Source organism: Rousettus aegyptiacus, unplaced genomic scaffold, assembly GCF_014176215.1.
Source record: "Rousettus aegyptiacus isolate mRouAeg1 unplaced genomic scaffold, mRouAeg1.p scaffold_m13_p_2, whole genome shotgun sequence".
NCBI lineage: Eukaryota > Metazoa > Chordata > Mammalia > Chiroptera > Pteropodidae > Rousettus > Rousettus aegyptiacus.
This window is the reverse complement of record NW_023416295.1, coordinates 23,185,485-23,203,248: the sequence shown is the minus strand read 5'-3', so window position 1 is coordinate 23,203,248 and position 17,764 is coordinate 23,185,485. Positions and strand designations below refer to the sequence as shown.

General features: G+C 39.4%; 2 protein-coding genes, 2 non-coding genes and 2 pseudogenes across 7 annotated transcripts in view; 4 read left to right on the top strand and 2 right to left on the bottom strand.

Moving 5' to 3' along the window:
• Positions 1-198: 198 nt before the first annotated feature.
• On the top strand, positions 199-2,956 carry EEF1B2 (eukaryotic translation elongation factor 1 beta 2). The gene is made up of 6 exons (XM_016135084.2): positions 199-500; positions 976-1,098; positions 1,695-1,821; positions 2,058-2,124; positions 2,522-2,647; positions 2,757-2,956. Exons 1-6 carry the CDS (start codon positions 421-423, stop codon positions 2,909-2,911), a joined length of 678 nt encoding a protein of 225 aa, XP_015990570.1. The 5' UTR covers positions 199-420; the 3' UTR covers positions 2,912-2,956.
• On the top strand, positions 1,900-1,977 carry LOC118614505. The gene has a single exon (XR_004956093.1). It is a non-coding gene; the product is annotated as a small nucleolar RNA SNORD51 (small nucleolar RNA).
• On the top strand, positions 2,271-2,404 carry LOC118614508. Its single transcript, XR_004956095.1, has one exon. It is a non-coding gene; the product is annotated as a small nucleolar RNA SNORA41 (small nucleolar RNA).
• A 5,236-nt stretch (positions 2,957-8,192) lies between the features above and the next one.
• Positions 8,193-17,764, bottom strand: part of GPR1 (G protein-coupled receptor 1) — a 41,579-nt gene continuing 32,007 nt past the window's right edge. For all 4 annotated transcript variants that reach the window (XM_016135071.2, XM_016135072.2, XM_036237371.1 and 1 more), the window contains one exon: positions 8,193-11,673. In XM_016135071.2, coding sequence (XP_015990557.2) covers positions 10,578-11,645 — 1,068 coding nt within the window. In that variant the 5' untranslated portion in view covers positions 11,646-11,673 and the 3' untranslated portion in view covers positions 8,193-10,577. The remainder of the gene's footprint in view (positions 11,674-17,764) is intronic.
• Positions 15,227-15,345, top strand: LOC118614413 (annotated as a pseudogene).
• LOC118614140 lies at positions 16,654-16,772 on the bottom strand (annotated as a pseudogene).

Here is a 17,764-nt window from a genome sequence, read left to right as displayed (position 1 = left end):
GGCGAGGATTAGAGGGAGAGAGACGACCTGGACCCGCAGTTCCGCCGGAAGTGGCCGGGAGGCAAAGGCCGAGCCCCTTCGGTCATCTCCGGCGCTTCAAGGGGCGTTTCCTGTACTATTCGGAGCCGTGGAGGTACTAATTTAAGAGATGCCCCTTTTATTAATTTATTTTCAAACCCAAAGAAAAGCCACAGATAATTTATGGGCCATTTAATTCAGAACCCTGATTTTTATGTTGAAGAATGAGCTTAACATGCTTTGACCTTTAACCTTCGGCCCGGTGCGGCGGAGGGAAACGCCTCCGTCTCTATATAAGGAATTTCCCGGACTTTTGCGGCCTTTTTCCTCTTAACGTTCAGTGAGGACGGCTGACGATCCCGTTTCCTCCGCTGCTGCCCAGCTGCCAGACCAGCAGACGCCATGGGTTTTGGAGATCTGAAAAGCCCCGCTGGCCTCCAGGTGCTCAACGACTACCTGGCGGACAAGAGCTACATCGAGGGGTGAGCGCACGGTCTCGGGCCGGGGCCGGGGCCGAGCCCGGTGCGGCCGAGACCACGTGGCAAGGCCTCTGCTGCCGCAGGAGGAAAGGAAGTCGAGCCTCAGGGTCCTCTGGGATGGGGGACTGTGAGGGAAGAAGGGTCATAAATGTGCTCGCGTCTTACCTGCTTGATTCAACCATGTTTTTCGCTTGTTCGCTCAGTTAATGTAAGCCTGTAGGTCTGTGTTAGAGATTGCAGTCTTTGAGGTCTGCTAAGTGGCAGGCACTCTCTGGATAGAACAGAACAAATAGTCCCTATCTCTAAAAGTTGTGTTGTTTTTTGTTTTTTTTTTTCATAAAAACTAAAGCAGCCTAGGTTGCTCAGTAACAAATGGGTGAGAGCCCACTAATATATTTGACAGACACGTTTGTCGTTTATTCGATGGTGTTTGTGGCTTTTATTTTAAAAGTGTGTGTAATTTTTTTGTCATTGGCAGGTATGTACCATCCCAAGCCGATGTAGCAGTATTTGAAGCAGTCTCTGGCCCACCTCCTGCCGACTTATACCATGCCCTACGTTGGTATAATCACATTAAGTCTTATGAAAAAGAAAAGGCCAGGTAAAGTTATTTTTATATTCTGAATAATGGAATGCTGTCTTAGCATTAAGTCAGGATTTTCACATTACAGAATTGGATCCAGACTTCATTAGTTTGTTGGGATATTGTAAGCTAAATTTCTTTATGACTTGAGATGGCTAAGAGACTGAAGTCCTCCATTTTTTCACAGAACAGGTAGAACATGGACAACAGCAATTCATCTTTTCCCCACACTGCTCCGCCAGTGTTCCTGGATCCTGACCTGGGGGGCCTACCTCTGGGGTGAGAGGGTGGCTCATTCATTCAGTCCTTTGCCATTCTGAAACTGCCAAACAAGGGTGGAAGTTTGGGGAAGTGGACTCCAGGTCACTAAGAATGGAATTGAGCGTACTTAATGAAATCAAAAATACTCATTCTGAAAGAGTAAATCATAGTGAGTATTAAATATAATGTGTCACATACTGCTAATGTTTGTTGGGTGAGAAGTTAAACATATGAAAGTACTTCCCTGAGAGTGTTAAAATGATCTATTGATAGCGATGAAAATAAGTTCTCATATATTGCTTGAAAAAGGATGTTATACCAACCTAATAGTTAAATTTAAATTTTTTTTCAAGCCTGCCAGGAGTGAAGAAAGCTTTGGGCAAATATGGCCCTGCTAATGTGGAAGACACCACTGGAAGTGGAGCTACAGATAGTAAAGATGATGATGACATCGATCTCTTTGGATCTGATGATGAAGAGGTATGGCATAAATTGATGTAAGTATCAGACTCTCGGATTTGAATCCTGGCTTCATTACCTGTCTTTTAAAAATTCTTACTGGTTACATGATGAATAAAATCAAATCACCATCTTTCGGCTGAGCTCATGATGGATTTGCTTTTTTCTGAAAAAAAGTGGGTCTGTTGTGATGACCCACTATCTTTAAGCTGAGGAACAACCAGTTTTGTGAAATGTGTTAAATTTTTTCTTTATAGGAAAGCGAAGAAGCAAAGAGGCTAAGAGAAGAGCGCCTTGCACAGTATGAGTCAAAGAAAGCCAAAAGTAAGTCATTTTATGATTTGTATTTATCTTCATTCATTTCATAATAATATGGGTAGTCTTTTTCAAAGATTGATCCCCAAAGTGATTTCCTCCGCATTTACTCAGTAGGTCGGGATTTCAAAACCTTCTCTAGAAGTTCTTAAAAATTCCACAGCTACTGGTCTGCAGCTGTTCTTAATGGTGGCAGTTGTGGCATTCCTCTGTGGGAAAGAAACTGTTACACAATTAAACACCTCTTTCTTAGCAAAACAGAAAGCAGGCATATGTGTGACAAACACAAGATATATTCTATAGTTTTGTGTGGCTAAGGAAGAAATCCATTTTGAAACATTCCTTGGGCTAGGATAAAAAATAATATTGAGTATTTGAATAATGCTGCTTTTCATACTTTTTTTAGAACCTGCACTTGTTGCCAAGTCTTCCATCTTGCTAGATGTGAAACCTTGGGATGATGAGACAGATATGGCTAAATTGGAGGAGTGCGTCAGAAGCATTCAAGCAGATGGCTTGGTCTGGGGCTCTTGTGAGTTTGGTCTTTGCTTTTTGAAAGTGGCATCTGGAATTCGCATAGTTTCACCTTTGTTAACCAATACAACTTTCTAACTAAGACTTTTTTGTAATGTTATTTTCAGCTAAACTAGTTCCAGTGGGGTATGGAATTAAAAAACTTCAGATACAGTGTGTAGTAGAAGACGATAAAGTTGGAACAGATATGCTGGAGGAGCAGATCACTGCTTTTGAGGACTATGTGCAGTCCATGGACGTGGCTGCTTTCAACAAGATTTAAAATCCATAATGGATCATTACTCTTAAATAAAAGCTTGAAAGACAACCCTTGGCTCTTGACTCTTTAATTGGAGGATGGAACAGCTGACCATTGAACAACTTATAAATGCAGCTGGAAATCTATGTTTAAAAACTTAAGTTCCTAGGTATCTACGTGGGTTTGGTTCCAGGATTCTACGTGGATGCTTGAGTTCCTTATATGAAGTGGTGTAAAACCATGCATTCAACCCTCTACTAAAACACATGCAAAACCCAGGATATGGAGGGCCAACTATGCACACACACATGTTTATTTATATGTATTTATTTCAAATCTGTATAAGTGGACTCACATAGTTCAAACTCACATTCAAGGGTCAATGAATTCTGTTTTTAGAAATCAGTCAATTTAACTCACAATATAAGTTTGGGTCAGCATTCTTATTAAACAGCCTGAAAAAGGAGGAAAGTACCTGCTGCAAAAATAACAGGTGTTTCATAGATTTTATAAGCTAATAGAAATGGACTTAACAAAATTACCATACCCATTAGTGATAGTCCTCAGTAATGCATGATGGTTGCACTTTTACCACAATATTCCAAGTTTTCATATTTGTCTTGTTCTTAATCTGGGAGCTAAATTGGAAATTTTAGATGAAGAAATTAACCTTGTAGGTTTACAATGGTTCAGATCTTGGGTTTTGCAAGGAGTTAAGTTACTATCTGAGCTGATTTTCTTCAGTGGAAATGTCGGGACTCGTGCCTTAAAGACTCATGAGAAATGAGTCAATATAAAGGGTTTAGGATGATAACCAGGCACATAGTGGATGTCAACAGTATTTGCTGCGTGATTAAACATTTAGAGATAAAAGGAATTAAATGCTGAGACTTAGACAATTGACAGATGGGTGACAAAATAATTTGTTCTAGCATTTTCAACTTGTGGGTTACTTGTGATCGAATAGTTGCACAATTTCAAATGTTAACTGTTGAGGTGGAATGTGCAATGTTACTAAAGGACACAACCCAGGGAAGGAGTCCCAGACTTTCTCATGAATTATAACCACTTGTCTAAGCAGATGCTGCAAGTTTAAAAGAATGCCTCATAGTACACTGTTAAAGGAGAACTTGGGAAGTGTTGGCAATGTGTTTTGAGTAGCATTGTGTCCTGGAAGGGAGATGACATAGGTGATGGATTCACGGGCTGTGGTTCATTAGCCTCGCTTGGGTGTGGAAGTGGGTGGGGACCAAGTGGGACTTGACTCATTTGGAAATTTGAACCTATTGGTGTCGGACTTAAATACTGAGGTAGTGCTGCAGGTAAATGAGATGAAGGCAGCATCTTAAATAATAGTCATAGTCCTGACTCTTGGAAATTGCTGACCTCTAAAGGTCTTATTTCATAGTCTTCGTAGATCAGAGATTAAATGATTTGTTTGAGGTCGAAATTTTCCTAGCAGAAGCAGACAATACTGTTTTCCCCCTCTCAATGTGATTTTCTTTATATGTGACTACCTTGAATGTGGGAAATTGTTTAAATGCTAAAGAAACCTTATGTAATCAGTTATGTACATACTGATGAATAAAATCACCCTCACTAAGCAATTTAGTCCAACAGACCCTGTCTAATTTCACTAGAAAATTCCAGGTTGTCAGTATCATGAAAGCCAGCAGAGGGCAGCACTTCATTTTCTGGAGAACCTGCCTGTGGATTCTGGAAATGCTTTGCAAAGAGAAGAGATGTAGTAACTAGTGAATAGCATCCAAAAATAATTCACAATCACTGACATGTTAAAGGGATTGCGTGCTAAATAGCTTGACCAAAATGTTAAGGATTAACAAATGTTAATAATAAACTCATGATTAAAAGTAAAAGGAGTTAAAAACCCACAGCTATCCTGTAAATCTTAAAAAGATATGATGGTTTGGAAGTCCTCCTTGAAGTCTAACTGGTGGTCAGACTGTCATTGTCTAGAGTTGAGGAGTGAATGTCGTTTCATGACTTAAAAAAAAAAAGGTAAAATGATGAAGCATGTGACTTTAAAATCTTGACTCCACGGCCTTGAATAAAAAATGTGTTTAATAGTATCTTCTTTATTTTGAAAAATAGATAATACATTAACAGTTAAAAATTGAAGAGGTTATACAGTGAAATCAACCTATTCCCCAGGCCTCCATTCACCTCTATAAAAACAACCAATATCACCAGAGTCTTAGGTCTTTCCAGAACTAGTCTAAGCATACACATAGGGTAACTGCAGTATGCAACACAAACTGCATTTTGCCTTGCCCATAGAAATAGACTTGGATATACTGGAGATGATCTATATCTTGGATATTCTCTATCGGTACATAAAAAGCTTTATTTTTTAGCAGTTACATAATCCATTGTATCATATTTAACCTGGCTGTTTATTGGATCTCTAGGTCGTTTTCAATTTTTTGTTATTATGAACAATACTCACATTTGCAGATGAGCTTTTTTTGAAACAGTAAACTCAGAAGGCATAGGTAGGTAGGTATATACAGTGTCTTTAGAGTAGGAGACAAAAAATTAGAGACCATCTTTTTTTGCACACCCCACAATGGATTATAATAACTGAAACCTTGTTTAATGTTCATATTCAGCATCCCCAGCAAAAGGCTGGACACAGCGTGGGAATTCAAAATGATTTATTCAGTGAAAATACAAAGAGTTAAGAAAATTACTATATGAAGGTGGTTTAAACACACATTAAGTATAAAAGTCATTTTGTGATTAAGCAAGTAATTCAAAACTTCAGAATTGAGTACAGCTTTTTAGAGAACTTAGGGCTTATACTGGATGGACCTTGATCAGTTTGTTAGAATGTTCCAGCAGGGTGTAAAAGGTAGAATGATAAAGGCAGGAATGAGAATAGACATTTAGAAGGCAATTCAACCAGTTTGGCTGGAATTTGCAGTGACTGTGATTAGGTAGGGTAGGGCCAGTTTGTAGAAGCATTTGAATTATATGCTGGCTCATTCAATGAGGGCAGTGGGGAGCCTTGAAGGTTCCAAACCAGACAAGGACAAGATAAAGGCAGAGCTCTAATCTGGAGATGGTGTAGTTGGAAGCAGGTAAATGAAAGGATTGTTATAATCCTAACAAATGAAAATGAATAAATTATGGCATATCTATTCAATGAAATATATTATAAGCTCAATATAATTTTAAAAAATAATGGAAGCTATAGCAACATAGCATTTTGACTTACTATCAAAAGTAGGCTTCTAGATAAAGACACAAATATGAAAAGTTGTATTAGTGTTTTGGGACATGTATATATATATTTTTCCAAACAAATACAATTTGGCAATGGCAACTATTTTCCTTAGAATATTTTTTTTTTAAAAAATGCATGCCTCACACAAATTGTCTAATTTGAACTCTATTATAAGCCTAGGAGATAAAGACAGACGCTGTTAATCACCATGTATAGATAAGACCGGACTCTGAAAGATGACTTGCCTGATTTTTTACCTAGTGGTAGAGAAAGAACTCAAACCCAGGTCTTCATAAGCCAGGTAAAGTATTGGCAATAGAATGAGGAAAATTCTTTATCCCTTCATTTAGACAATCCTTTTTCATCCATGTAACTCTGGCTTCCTACCCTCAATTAGGGAGAATGAAAAGATAATATCACAAGTCTAAACTTAAAATGGAAATTGAGACTGATAAACATTCTCTCATTACAGACTCTGTATGATAACAATAGTTGGGTTCAGGAAATGTCCCAAATGACAATCTGTCCTTTTGGCCTGAATAGCTTTCAGGAAAAGTAAAAATCAAAGGAAAGGGTCCATAGACTTTTAAATATTCATCCCCAAAATAACTACTGCCTATATGAAAGAATATTGAAGAACTATGGATTACTCATGAAGCCGGACATCAACTTTGAATCTACTATCTGCACCTTGTCTCTATAAAATGGGACTACTCTTTTTTCTGGACACAACCCCAATTTTTCCAGCCTCTGTACATTCGCTCTTGCTGTTCCATCTACGTAAAATAACCTCTTTCCTCACCTGTACTTTGTTAAAATTTTAGCCATTCTTCCAGATGCACGTCAAATACCTCTTTCAGGAAGTCTTTTATCCTCCCTTCTTCAACTTGCAGCCTCCCAGCGCAGAATATTCTTTTATAGTATTATAAACTGTCTTGTTTTCAAGTTCTCTCTGTAGTTCCCTAATTCTTCCAACGAGAGTTTTATGTTCATTCAAGAGGGAGAAGGGAGCTAACATTTACTAAGTCAGAACATGCCAGGAGTTTCATTGAGTAAATGTTATACTACTAGTTATTTTTTATCAGGCATTTTATAGGGCTGAGCACTGCTTTAAATGCTCTGGGTAAAGCCCTATAAGTATTTGCATCAACTCATTTCATTTTTACAATAATTTTACATGGCAGGTAGCTCTGTTGTAAGCCCAATGTGCAGATGAGGAAAACTGAGGTCTAGAAATTTGAATTAATTTTGCCAAGGTCACAGAGCTATAATGTGTTGGAGCCATAATTCAAATTCAGGTATCCTGCCTCCTGAGGCCCTGGGACTTGCCCTCTATTCCTAAGACCTTCCTTTCTTTGAGGAGGAGGCAGATCTGTCTCTAGGTCTATGCTCTAGTTCCTGAGTGTCTAGGATTCTTTACTCTCCTGCTAATTAGGCACTGAGCTCCCTCCCTTCCTCCCCAAGTGGCTGTAGCGTCTGTTCTGCCTCCAATCCCTTGGTGTTTTCAATTATTCATTCTGCTCCTGGTCATTAGACCCCTGGAGAGCCTCACTAACCTGATTCTAGGGGCCAGGGGAGGGGCTTAGGGTCCCCAATCCTGGGTCCCAGCATGTGTCCTCCGTTATTCCTTGGATCTTCCCTTAAACTGAGTATAAAAATAACAAAACTAACTCCTATGTCTGCTGGGAAGTGCCTGTACTGATGATTATTTTCTACTGGTGGATTCCTGTCAGATCCTCACTATCAGCTATTTTAAAAGCCACAAAACAGGAGTTCTTAAACCTGAGGTTTAAGGCCTCCCTGATATTTTATTTGAAAGCATTTCCTGTAGAAAGGACCCATAACTTTGATTAGATTTTCAAATTAATTCGAAGTTCCTCTAAGACCTTTGTAGACCTTCCTTAAAGCATTTTTCTTTTTTGGAAGCTCCACTCCTTATGAGTGGACATTGAAACATTGAAATCCCATATTGAATATGAGTTTTTATATAATTATTAAATACTTCAATTGACTAATTGACAAAAAGTACTTATTTTATAAACATATAATTAGGTATTTATTAATTTTGAGTTTTCAAGTTTCTTTTTTGTATCCTAGAGCCAATAATGTTTTTTAAGATCTCAAATATTTTCATAGGTTCTTGGAAAGCTCACAGGCCCTAGATACTATACTGAGCCTAATGAGATAAATGGCTCTGCATGGGTTTCTAACTCACAAAGGTTAAGAAGCACTGCCCTGAAATATAACTTCCAGAACACCACCTGCTCCATTAATTTCTTTCTGCCCTGGGCTGCTTAATCCCCTTCCTGCTCCTCAGCCTTCCTCTTTCTCACACAGCCTTGAGAGGAGTCCGTTTGCCCAAACTCAGCATGAGCCCATGAAGTTCTCTTTTCTACCTTGGATCCTCCAGCTTGTCTCCTAATTCTGGGAACCCAGGGTGTGTCCCTCAGGGATCAAGGGGAACTCAGAGTAAAACATCTCAGAACCTGGCAGTGGAGTGAGCAGGGTTAAAGGCTGCACAAAGGGCTGGGAACTCACAATGAGGCTTTCTCTCCCTGCCTTCCCTTAATCCATACTGGATATGGTAGAAGCCATGAAGTCTGGGAACACAGCCAATAAATGATCTGAGATTAGCATTTCCAAAAACTAAAAGATGAAATTTAAAAATATATATATATCGATTCAAGAAATAACACAGCTCTCCTCACAATTTTCAAAATAAAATTGAGAAATTATAAAAGATAAATACATTTTTCGAAAATTGCCGTGAGTAACAGAGTTTGTATTCGTAAAAGATGACGATGCCAGCAGACATGAGACAGGAGCAGGATCTTTAGGGAACTGTGAAGGCAAGGACATAGATTTCCAGTGTTCCTTTACTTCCACAATGGATGCCGTCTCTTTCCTCTGAACAATGTACACTTTCTTTGGCTCTCTTATGGCAATTATTACTGTGTGCCTTGTTATAGGATTGTTTTTATGCAAGTTTAATTTCACTTTCTAAACTGTAAGTACCTTATGCATCTTGGCATCCTTCACAATATCTATCTACCACAGTTCTGTATACATCTTAGATACTCATCTTTTTCCTAAAGGGATAAATCAATAGAGGTCAAAATATTATCACAGTCTAAAATGCAACAGATTTGTACCTGACTTTAAGGTATGCTTTATTTGGTCTTATACTGGTGTCTATATAAAAATAGTTATAAAAAATAAAAGATGGAATTATATCAATAAGTTATACATGCTTTCTTTTCCTGAAATGATTCTGAGATTGGGCTGGCTTGTCTTACTACCTGAACGTCAGTGTTTTAAATTTATAGCAATCTTATACATACTTGCACATACCCAGAATTTCCCCAAAACCCTTATATTTGAATTGATGTCATGAAGGATTAAATATGGGAGCATATTCCCATCGAAAGGGAGGGTCTGTGTCCCCTCCTTGAATCTGAGCTGGCCTGTGACTGCTTTGACCAATGGAAGTGATACTGTGTCAGTGTTGGGCATCACTGTTAAGAGGACTAAAACCATCCATCTTGGTCCCTTGGAACTCTAAATAACCATACAAGAAATCTGGCTACCCTGAGGTGCCATGCTGCAACAGCTGTGTGAACAAAGCGGAGAAAAGAAGGAGAGGGGGTGGGAGTCGGGGCAGGAGAGGAGAGAAGAGAAGAGGAAGGGAAAAGGGAGAGAAGAGGAGTGAAGGGAAGATTGCTGCTCAGCCAGCCACCAGCTGTTGGAAACCTCAGCCATTTGGGTCATCCTAGTCCCTCTGGGGCTCCAGACATTGTAAAGCAGAGAGAGGAACCTCTTTTCTGTGCTTTGTTTGAATTCCTGACTCTCTGAATTGTGAGATATATAGTAATAAACAGTTGTTTTAAGCAACCGGATTTGAGGGCAGTCTACTAAGCAGTAATAATCATCTGAAACAATGTTTTAAATTACCAGAGGAGCAACTATTAGTTTAATTCATAAAGCTATATATATACAAGGATTACATGAAATAAAAATAATTAAGTACATATGTAACATTCTAGGATCTATTAGGTTACCTGTGCAAAATTAAAGTAAGCTTAAGCAAACTTATTTTACCATTTTTGAAGTGAGTTAGTCATATATTTAATATTAAGATTTAAGACTTTAAAATATTATTAAGATTTAAAAAGTACAAACTGATATTGCCTCAATAGCACTGATTAATCCACTATGGTATAATCAGCAAGAACAACACATAATTTAGGTTGCAGGAGGGAAAAAATGAAGCTCTTTCCTAAGTTTTATATCCACACAATAATGCGATGCCAATAAACTGACCAAAAGCAATAAAAAGATATGGTCAGCTCTGTATCTTGGAACCAAATAATCTGAAAGCATTTGCATCTGTTAGGAGATCCACACAAAAGCCTTGAACTGATTTGTGGAAGAGTAGTAAGTAATTCACTGGGCTGTTTCCAGGAGACACGGGTTCTTGGTTTCAGAGTTCCTGAACCGTTCGCTCGCTGTGCCAGAACAGCTGACTTCCCACAATGTGTACTTTAGTATCTCAGCAACCGAGGCCTGAAAGCGTGCTTGGAACTTCTTACTAATTAGGACATAAAGGATGGGGTTCAAGCAACTATTGAGGAATGCTAAGGCCGTGGAGAGGGGGATTCCGGCCCGCAGCACCTGGTGGAAAGAGCTATTGTAGTGAATCGTGAGCTCCCAAATGCTGAACAGGTGATAAGGAGTCCAGCAAACCAAAAAGGCCATGACCACAGCCAGGATGGTCCAGGAGTACTTACTGGAGACTAGGATGCTTCGCTTCTTCACCTTGAAGATGAGACACAAGTAGCAAATGCTCATTGTTAGTAAAGGGAAGAGGTAGCCAAAAATACATTTCACCCAGGTCAGAACATGGTGCCTCATCAAACTGATGTCAGGATCATGCTCATGGAAATTGTTATAGCACAGAGTGTGATTATTGAGCTCTACAGTATCTCGGAAGTATAGGGCAGGACCACCCATCAGAGAAGCCAAAAGCCAAACGACTATAATGACAATCTGGGAGTTCTTTAGGGTGCGGTGCCGATGAGATACGACAGGATGGATCAACTGGATATAGCGGTCCAGGCTGATCATGGTTAGGAATAAAACACTGGCAAACATGTTCAACTGGGCAATGAAGGAATTAGCCTTGCACAACCAGATGCCAAAGGGCCAGTGGAAATTCATGGACACATAGGAGATATGCAAGGGAAGGAAAAGAAGAAAAACGAAATCTGCAACGGCCAGATTTAGAAACCAGAGAGTGGTAACTGTCTTCTTCCACTTGAAACCTGTGAACCAAATGACAATGGCATTTCCTGGAATACCCAGAACAAATGCTACACAGTATAACGCCAGAGAGACCCAGTGAACGGCTCCGAGGGGGACTTTCTCCTCCAAATCAGACTCTGGGGAGTAATATTCCAGGGAATAGGAGTAGTTCTCAAATTCTTCAAACAATGTTTCCTCTAGATCTTCCATGACCTTGCGAGGTGGAGAATGAGGAAATCTATAGGAGCAAATTTAAAAAGAATTTTGAAAAGAACAAGAAATGTTCAGCAAATAAAGAATATAAAGATAAAAATATGTTATCTTATGAACTAGAAATACTACATTTTTTAGTAGTACTTGTGATTACAGTCTGGATCCAAGTCTTAGGGACCTCAGTTTCACACTGATTTTTCTCAAAGCCGTGAGAGTTCAGTTTTGTAAAGTATTCAGTAAGCGTTAAGTTAAAATGACTGATTCTACAGGTTCGATTCCTTGGTCCATAATGTTTGAAGGGCTAACTAGAGAGAATCTAACATTCAAAAGGCATCTATTAGGTTTTTCCTATGCATTATTTTATGGAAGATGCAAAAATAATAATAATAATAATACCTGATGATGACTTCAAAATCTCTATTTGTACCCTAACTTCTTAAGCTCTCTATTGGTACCTTAACTTCTTAAGCTCCAGACATAGAGTTCCAACTATTTCCTTGGCCCATCCACCTGGATGTCATAGGAAAGCACTAGAGATTTTTACTCACTGTATTTCATCCTTGGATGTTTTGATTCTGTGTTTATAAATGCAAACACGTTCATCAGTATTATATTAATGTGGAAGGCTTTTCAATCAAAAGGTATCTTTTAGAGTAAACTTGACTATAGCTGTTTAATTTCTCTATTAATTGCCTATAGAGTGCATTAAGTTTTATTTAAATTTTTATTTTACTGAAATTCCTTTGTTTTGAATCGATTTAATTATTTTCTACATTTACACCGAAGAATTGATTTACTAATCAGTTTTACTCTTTATTTTTGTCCATACCAAATTTTATTTATTATGATTTCACCCAAATTAAATTTTTTTTGTGGCCCCCCTACAAAGGACAGTTTTCCGGGGTTAAGACTTAAATGTCTATTTCAATCAACATAAAGTTTACTGGGTCCAATTTTAGCTTTATCAATTTTATTTTATGTTATTCCTTATTGTTAGTATTTAAAATTAAATAGAAAAAAATATTAATAGTTATATTCATTTCATGGAGTTACAATCATTAATGGGGCAAATGTATAAGATTTGGGGTTTTAGTAGGATTAGAATAAAGAGGTGAAAACATCTCATGTTGCTCACAGGCAAATCACACTCAGTCGATAAACACTGAATTCATCATCCTACCGAAAATTGCTTGAGGAAATCTGGCAGGGCATAATTAAAAATGAATTAAATTCACCAGCATCCTCCAAACCCCACACTCAGCCAGCTTCTCTTTATTTTTCAATATTTGGCTCAAATGTTTCTTGGAAACATTTTCTGACATTAGCTTCTCCCAATTACGATAATAACTTTTGTTGTAGGTAAGTACTATTATTATTCGTATTTACAAGAAAGGATACTGAAGCTTGGAGAAGCCCAGCAACTTGTCTAGGATCACACGACCTATAATTAGAGAGTCAGGACCTAAACTCAGATGTCTTAAACACCGAGACAATCCCTATTCTGTCATACTACTCTTATTGTACCTAATACATTGTATGGTCATTGATTTATCTTTAGTTTCTGCTCTGCCAAACTGTGAACTCCTTGAAAACAATGACCATCACCTCTGTACCTTACAGTGCCTCGTACAAGTCTTAACATGACACAGGTGCCTAACATGTGCTTAATAAATGATTGCCTCTGCCACGAATTCTGTTCAGAACTGAATGTAATTTTAAAGTCTCAGGTGAGAGTCTGTGAGTTAATGCCTAAGTCAGTGTGGCTGCCAGACTCTCTCTGACCTTGACCCACAGCTATATCCCCAGGATCTTGACTTGTTCCTTGATATCAAGTCCTTTCATTCATGTGTCATATTTAAGTAAGCAAGAATTGGCTTCTTTCTTGCTGCTGTATTCTTTCAGGTCTGGGATCCTACTCTGCTCTCTCTATTCCTTCTGATGGCTGGCGCTCCCCAGTGTCAAATCCTTTCCAGCCTAGTCTCCAACTCCCAGTCTTGGTTTTCTGCCTATGTACTAGGACACCCTTACCTTCCTGGTGCCTATGACCTGTTCTTTTAGGATATTAGTAATTTTGCCTGGGTGGTGGTCTAAATCACCTTACCAAACTCTAAGCAGTGAAGAGAAGGAACTTTGATTTATTCCTCAAGAATAGCAAAGCCCATGGAAGACCCCCTAATTGCACACATGACTATTCTCACAAAAAGTCAGGGGCCTCCCACTTCCAATGTCATTACTGACCCTACTGAGCCAGAATGATCACAGGAGCTGCTGAAGGATGCCAACCCCTCATTTCCCAGTTTGCTTGGGGGATGGGGAGGTACCTTGAGGATAAGTGATCTATTTGAACAGAATCTCTTCAAACAGAAAACTGTACCAAAGAGATTACTAATCCCCCCAAAAGCAGATATGTTGACAAGATGCAAGGACCAGTTCACGCTTGGAGAAGGATCTTCAAGAGGAGCTCAGCTGACTCCTTCATGGGAAATATAAGCTAGGAATTCCCCTACAGTTTAGCGCAGATGTTTTTCTGTGGTGGTGATGGTGAGGCGTCAGGGTGGGGTAGAGAAAAGAGAGAAGTGAGGCAGAATTAGCACCTGTCCTTCCCAGACACAGTTAACTCTTGAGGGCATAATCTTTAATAATTATACCTTATTTACATATTACTTTACAGTTAACATGCATCTCCAAATTTAATTGTTTCCAAACCCCACTTAGACTTACCCAAACTCTAGAGACTAACTGTATTAGTTTCCCAAGGCTGCTGTAATATAATACCCTAAATAACATAACAGAAATTTATTGTCTCAAAGTCTGGAGAAATTTGAAATCAAGTTCTAGGCAGGATTGTTTCCTTCTAACGGCTGTGAGAAAGAATTTGTTTTATGCCTCACGCCTAGATTCTGGGTGTTCGTTGGCAAACTTTGGAACTCTTTGGCTTGTACATATCTGCCTTCATCTTCACATGATGTTTTCCCTGTGTGCATATATCTATGTCCAAATTTCCCTTATTTATAGGGACACCAGTCATACTGGATTAAGACCCACCCTAATGACCTCATTTTAACTTGATGAGCTCTGCAAAGACCTTACTTCCAAATGAGGTCACATCGTGAGGTACTGGGGGTTAAGACTTCAACACATCTTTTTTGGGGGGCCGCAATTCAATCTATAACATTTACCCAGAGCTAGAAACCGCCATTCCTGAATCCCAGTCACGTGCTCATTCAGAAAACATTTAGTGAGTACTCATTTGTTAGGCAGTATTCTAGCTGATTGGGATTCTTCACTAAATAAGACAACTAGGCCTTCTCTCTTAGATTTTAGAATCTAGAGGGAGGAGATATATAATAAAAAGTAAACAACGAAAAGGCAAATTGCACAGCATGTTAAAATGTAAGTGCTATAGAAAACTGAGGAAGAGTGAACGTGGTAAAGGAAATGGGAGAGCTGATTTTAATTTTTCAGTGAGGTGGTCAGAGAAGGGCTCACTGAGAAGATGACAACAGCAAAGACTTGAACGAGGTCAGGGAGTTAGTCTTGTGGATATGTTCAGGTAAGTGTTCAAGGCAGAGGAAACACTCTGCAGCCATGCCACCCTGAACAAGCCTAATCCTGTCTGATCTTGGAAGCTAAGCAGGGTTGGGCCTGGTTAGTATTTGGATGGGAGACTACCTGGGAAGACCAGGTGCTGTAGGCATTAAAAACACACACACACACACACACACAGAGGAAACAGCCAGTGCATTTAAGGAACACCCTTTTTAACCATGGATACTGAATATGATGTTGTTCTTTTGGAACTGACTATGCTGGGCTGGTAAAATTCCTGCTTTATAAGAAAATGAGGGGCAGATCTTGAGTTGTGATAATACTGGACCTCTACTGTTTTAGCAGAGTTAAACATTCCCTGCCCTTTATTTCATAATTTAAATGTCCCCAGGGGCATGTGGCTTTAATGGGTGCAGTAGCCCAGGTCGGGAGACAGTGCGATTTGGGTGAACTGAAGAACAGTGGACTTGCTTTCAGTGAATGGCGGCTAGTCAGTTCTAGCCAATTGTTTCCATGTGGGAAATGAGCACTTAGTTTTGCCAGAGTTTTTGAAGAATGGCTGGATATTTATATTTTTAATGTGAAAAGTTTCCAACTTCTAAATTACTGTTTTAAAACAAAATAGCCGTGGACAACATTCAGCCCAGCTGCAAGTATATGACCCCCGGGACAGGCAAACTCTGGAAAACTCTGAGCTTTTCAATAGTGAAGGAGGAAATCGTACGTTAAAACAGAAATAGATACTCCGAGTTGGCCTCTGTGAACGACTTGCCCCTTGGTTCCAGGGAGGCAATCATAAGATTTAATGCTACTCAGAGGCCTCTCCAGAGACCCTTACTTTAACCCTCCCCCAACTGATACAGGAGATTGACTGTAAGAGTTGGGACAACTCTTTTTTTCCCCAGGAAAAAAAAAAAAATGCCACAGACAAGTTCCTAACTTTACTGGGTTTCTATTAGAGTTATTAAGAAGGACCCTGATAAGAAAAGCAAAATAATAGATCAGCACCTGGGACGAGAGCTATTCTTTGAAGCTGTGACAAAGTTCCTGGTCCTGAAGAGCGAATGATGAGTAAACTCTCTGTTAAAAGACCCTCATCCTGCTTCCTGCCATCTCTGGTTAGAAGATCCCTATGTTTCTGCTTCATCAATGCTCTAATCCCCACAGCTTGGGTCTTTCACCGCCTACCTCTAAGCTGTGCTCTACCCTGTACTTGAACTCAACCATGTTCCTAGTTCAAAGAATAATTTGGCAGTCTTCCTGACTCATGGTCCTACTTCTACTCCATCCTCTGATTTGGGTAGCTGGGTTATTGCTTTGTTCCTAGTCCTTGTTCCCGGGTTCCAGTTTTTTTCTTTTTCTTTTTTTTAGGTGAGACTACCCTTGGCTGACTTCACAGATTGCAAGGACTTTGTCAGCTTACAATCCCTTATTTTTATTTACTTATTTATTTTTACTCCTACAGCACTTGGTCTTCCTAGGTGGTCCCCCATCCAAGTACTAACCAGGCCTGACTCTGCTTAGCTTCTGAGATCAGATGGAATTGGGCTTGTTCAGGGCGGCATGGCCATAGACTCTTGGGTTCCAGTTTTGGATTGCCATACCTTTGGTTTCCAGGCCTCTAGAGAACTGACTCTGTTACCACATTGCCATGGCTCTGCTCCTTTGCTTTCTCCCAGGCGCCATGCTTCTGTGCTCCCACCTTGATTAGACTACTCACCTGCCACCCCAGGATGCATTGCCCTGACACCAATTCCATCCCTTCTTACCACCAAAATCTATGCCAGTGGTTCTCGACACAGGACAATTTTGCTTCTCAGGAGATGAGATATATGACAATGTCTAGAGATATTGGTTGTCACAACAGGGGATGAGGGAGGAGAGATAAATGTTACTGGAATCTAGTGGGTAGAAGCTAGGGATCCTCCTAAACACAATAAAAAGGACAGCCCGCCACAGCAATTATCTTGCCCCAAAGGTCACCAGTGCCAAAGTTAAAAAGCCGCTACCTATGCATACTGAGCTGAGCCTGAGCTCTTTTTTTCTCTCTCCTGCTGCTGAATCTGCCTTTTTCCTGTGAGTGCTCTCATCTTAGAATCCTGGCTCAGCCTGGTCTGGTCCATCCACCACCACCCAACTGTGCTTTTTAGAAGTTGCAAACTGCTGGTTCTTGTGTTTAATTTGACTGAAAAAGTGTTTTAAAATATTTGATGTAGATATTAATATTTGAATATTGGGAGATTTCATAAAAAGATTTCAATTTTTAGCTTCTCTTGGTAATTTATTGTATCTGTTAATATGGGCCTACATTTCCTAGAGCAGAATTTGCGTTCCTTTTTTCTTTTCTTTTTTTCATTCTTTTTTAGATAAGGCGTGTGCTCTCTGATTTGCCATGATCACCACCACTTCTAAATCTCTCATTTAGGATACTTTCCAACATGCTGTCAGCCCTGGAATTTGCAATCTTTTCTAACACCGTGCCTTGTGTATAGTAAGAAATAAAATTGTTGAGAAAATGTAAACTGCACACATATGAGAGTGTGAATAGCGTGATAATACAATTTCGA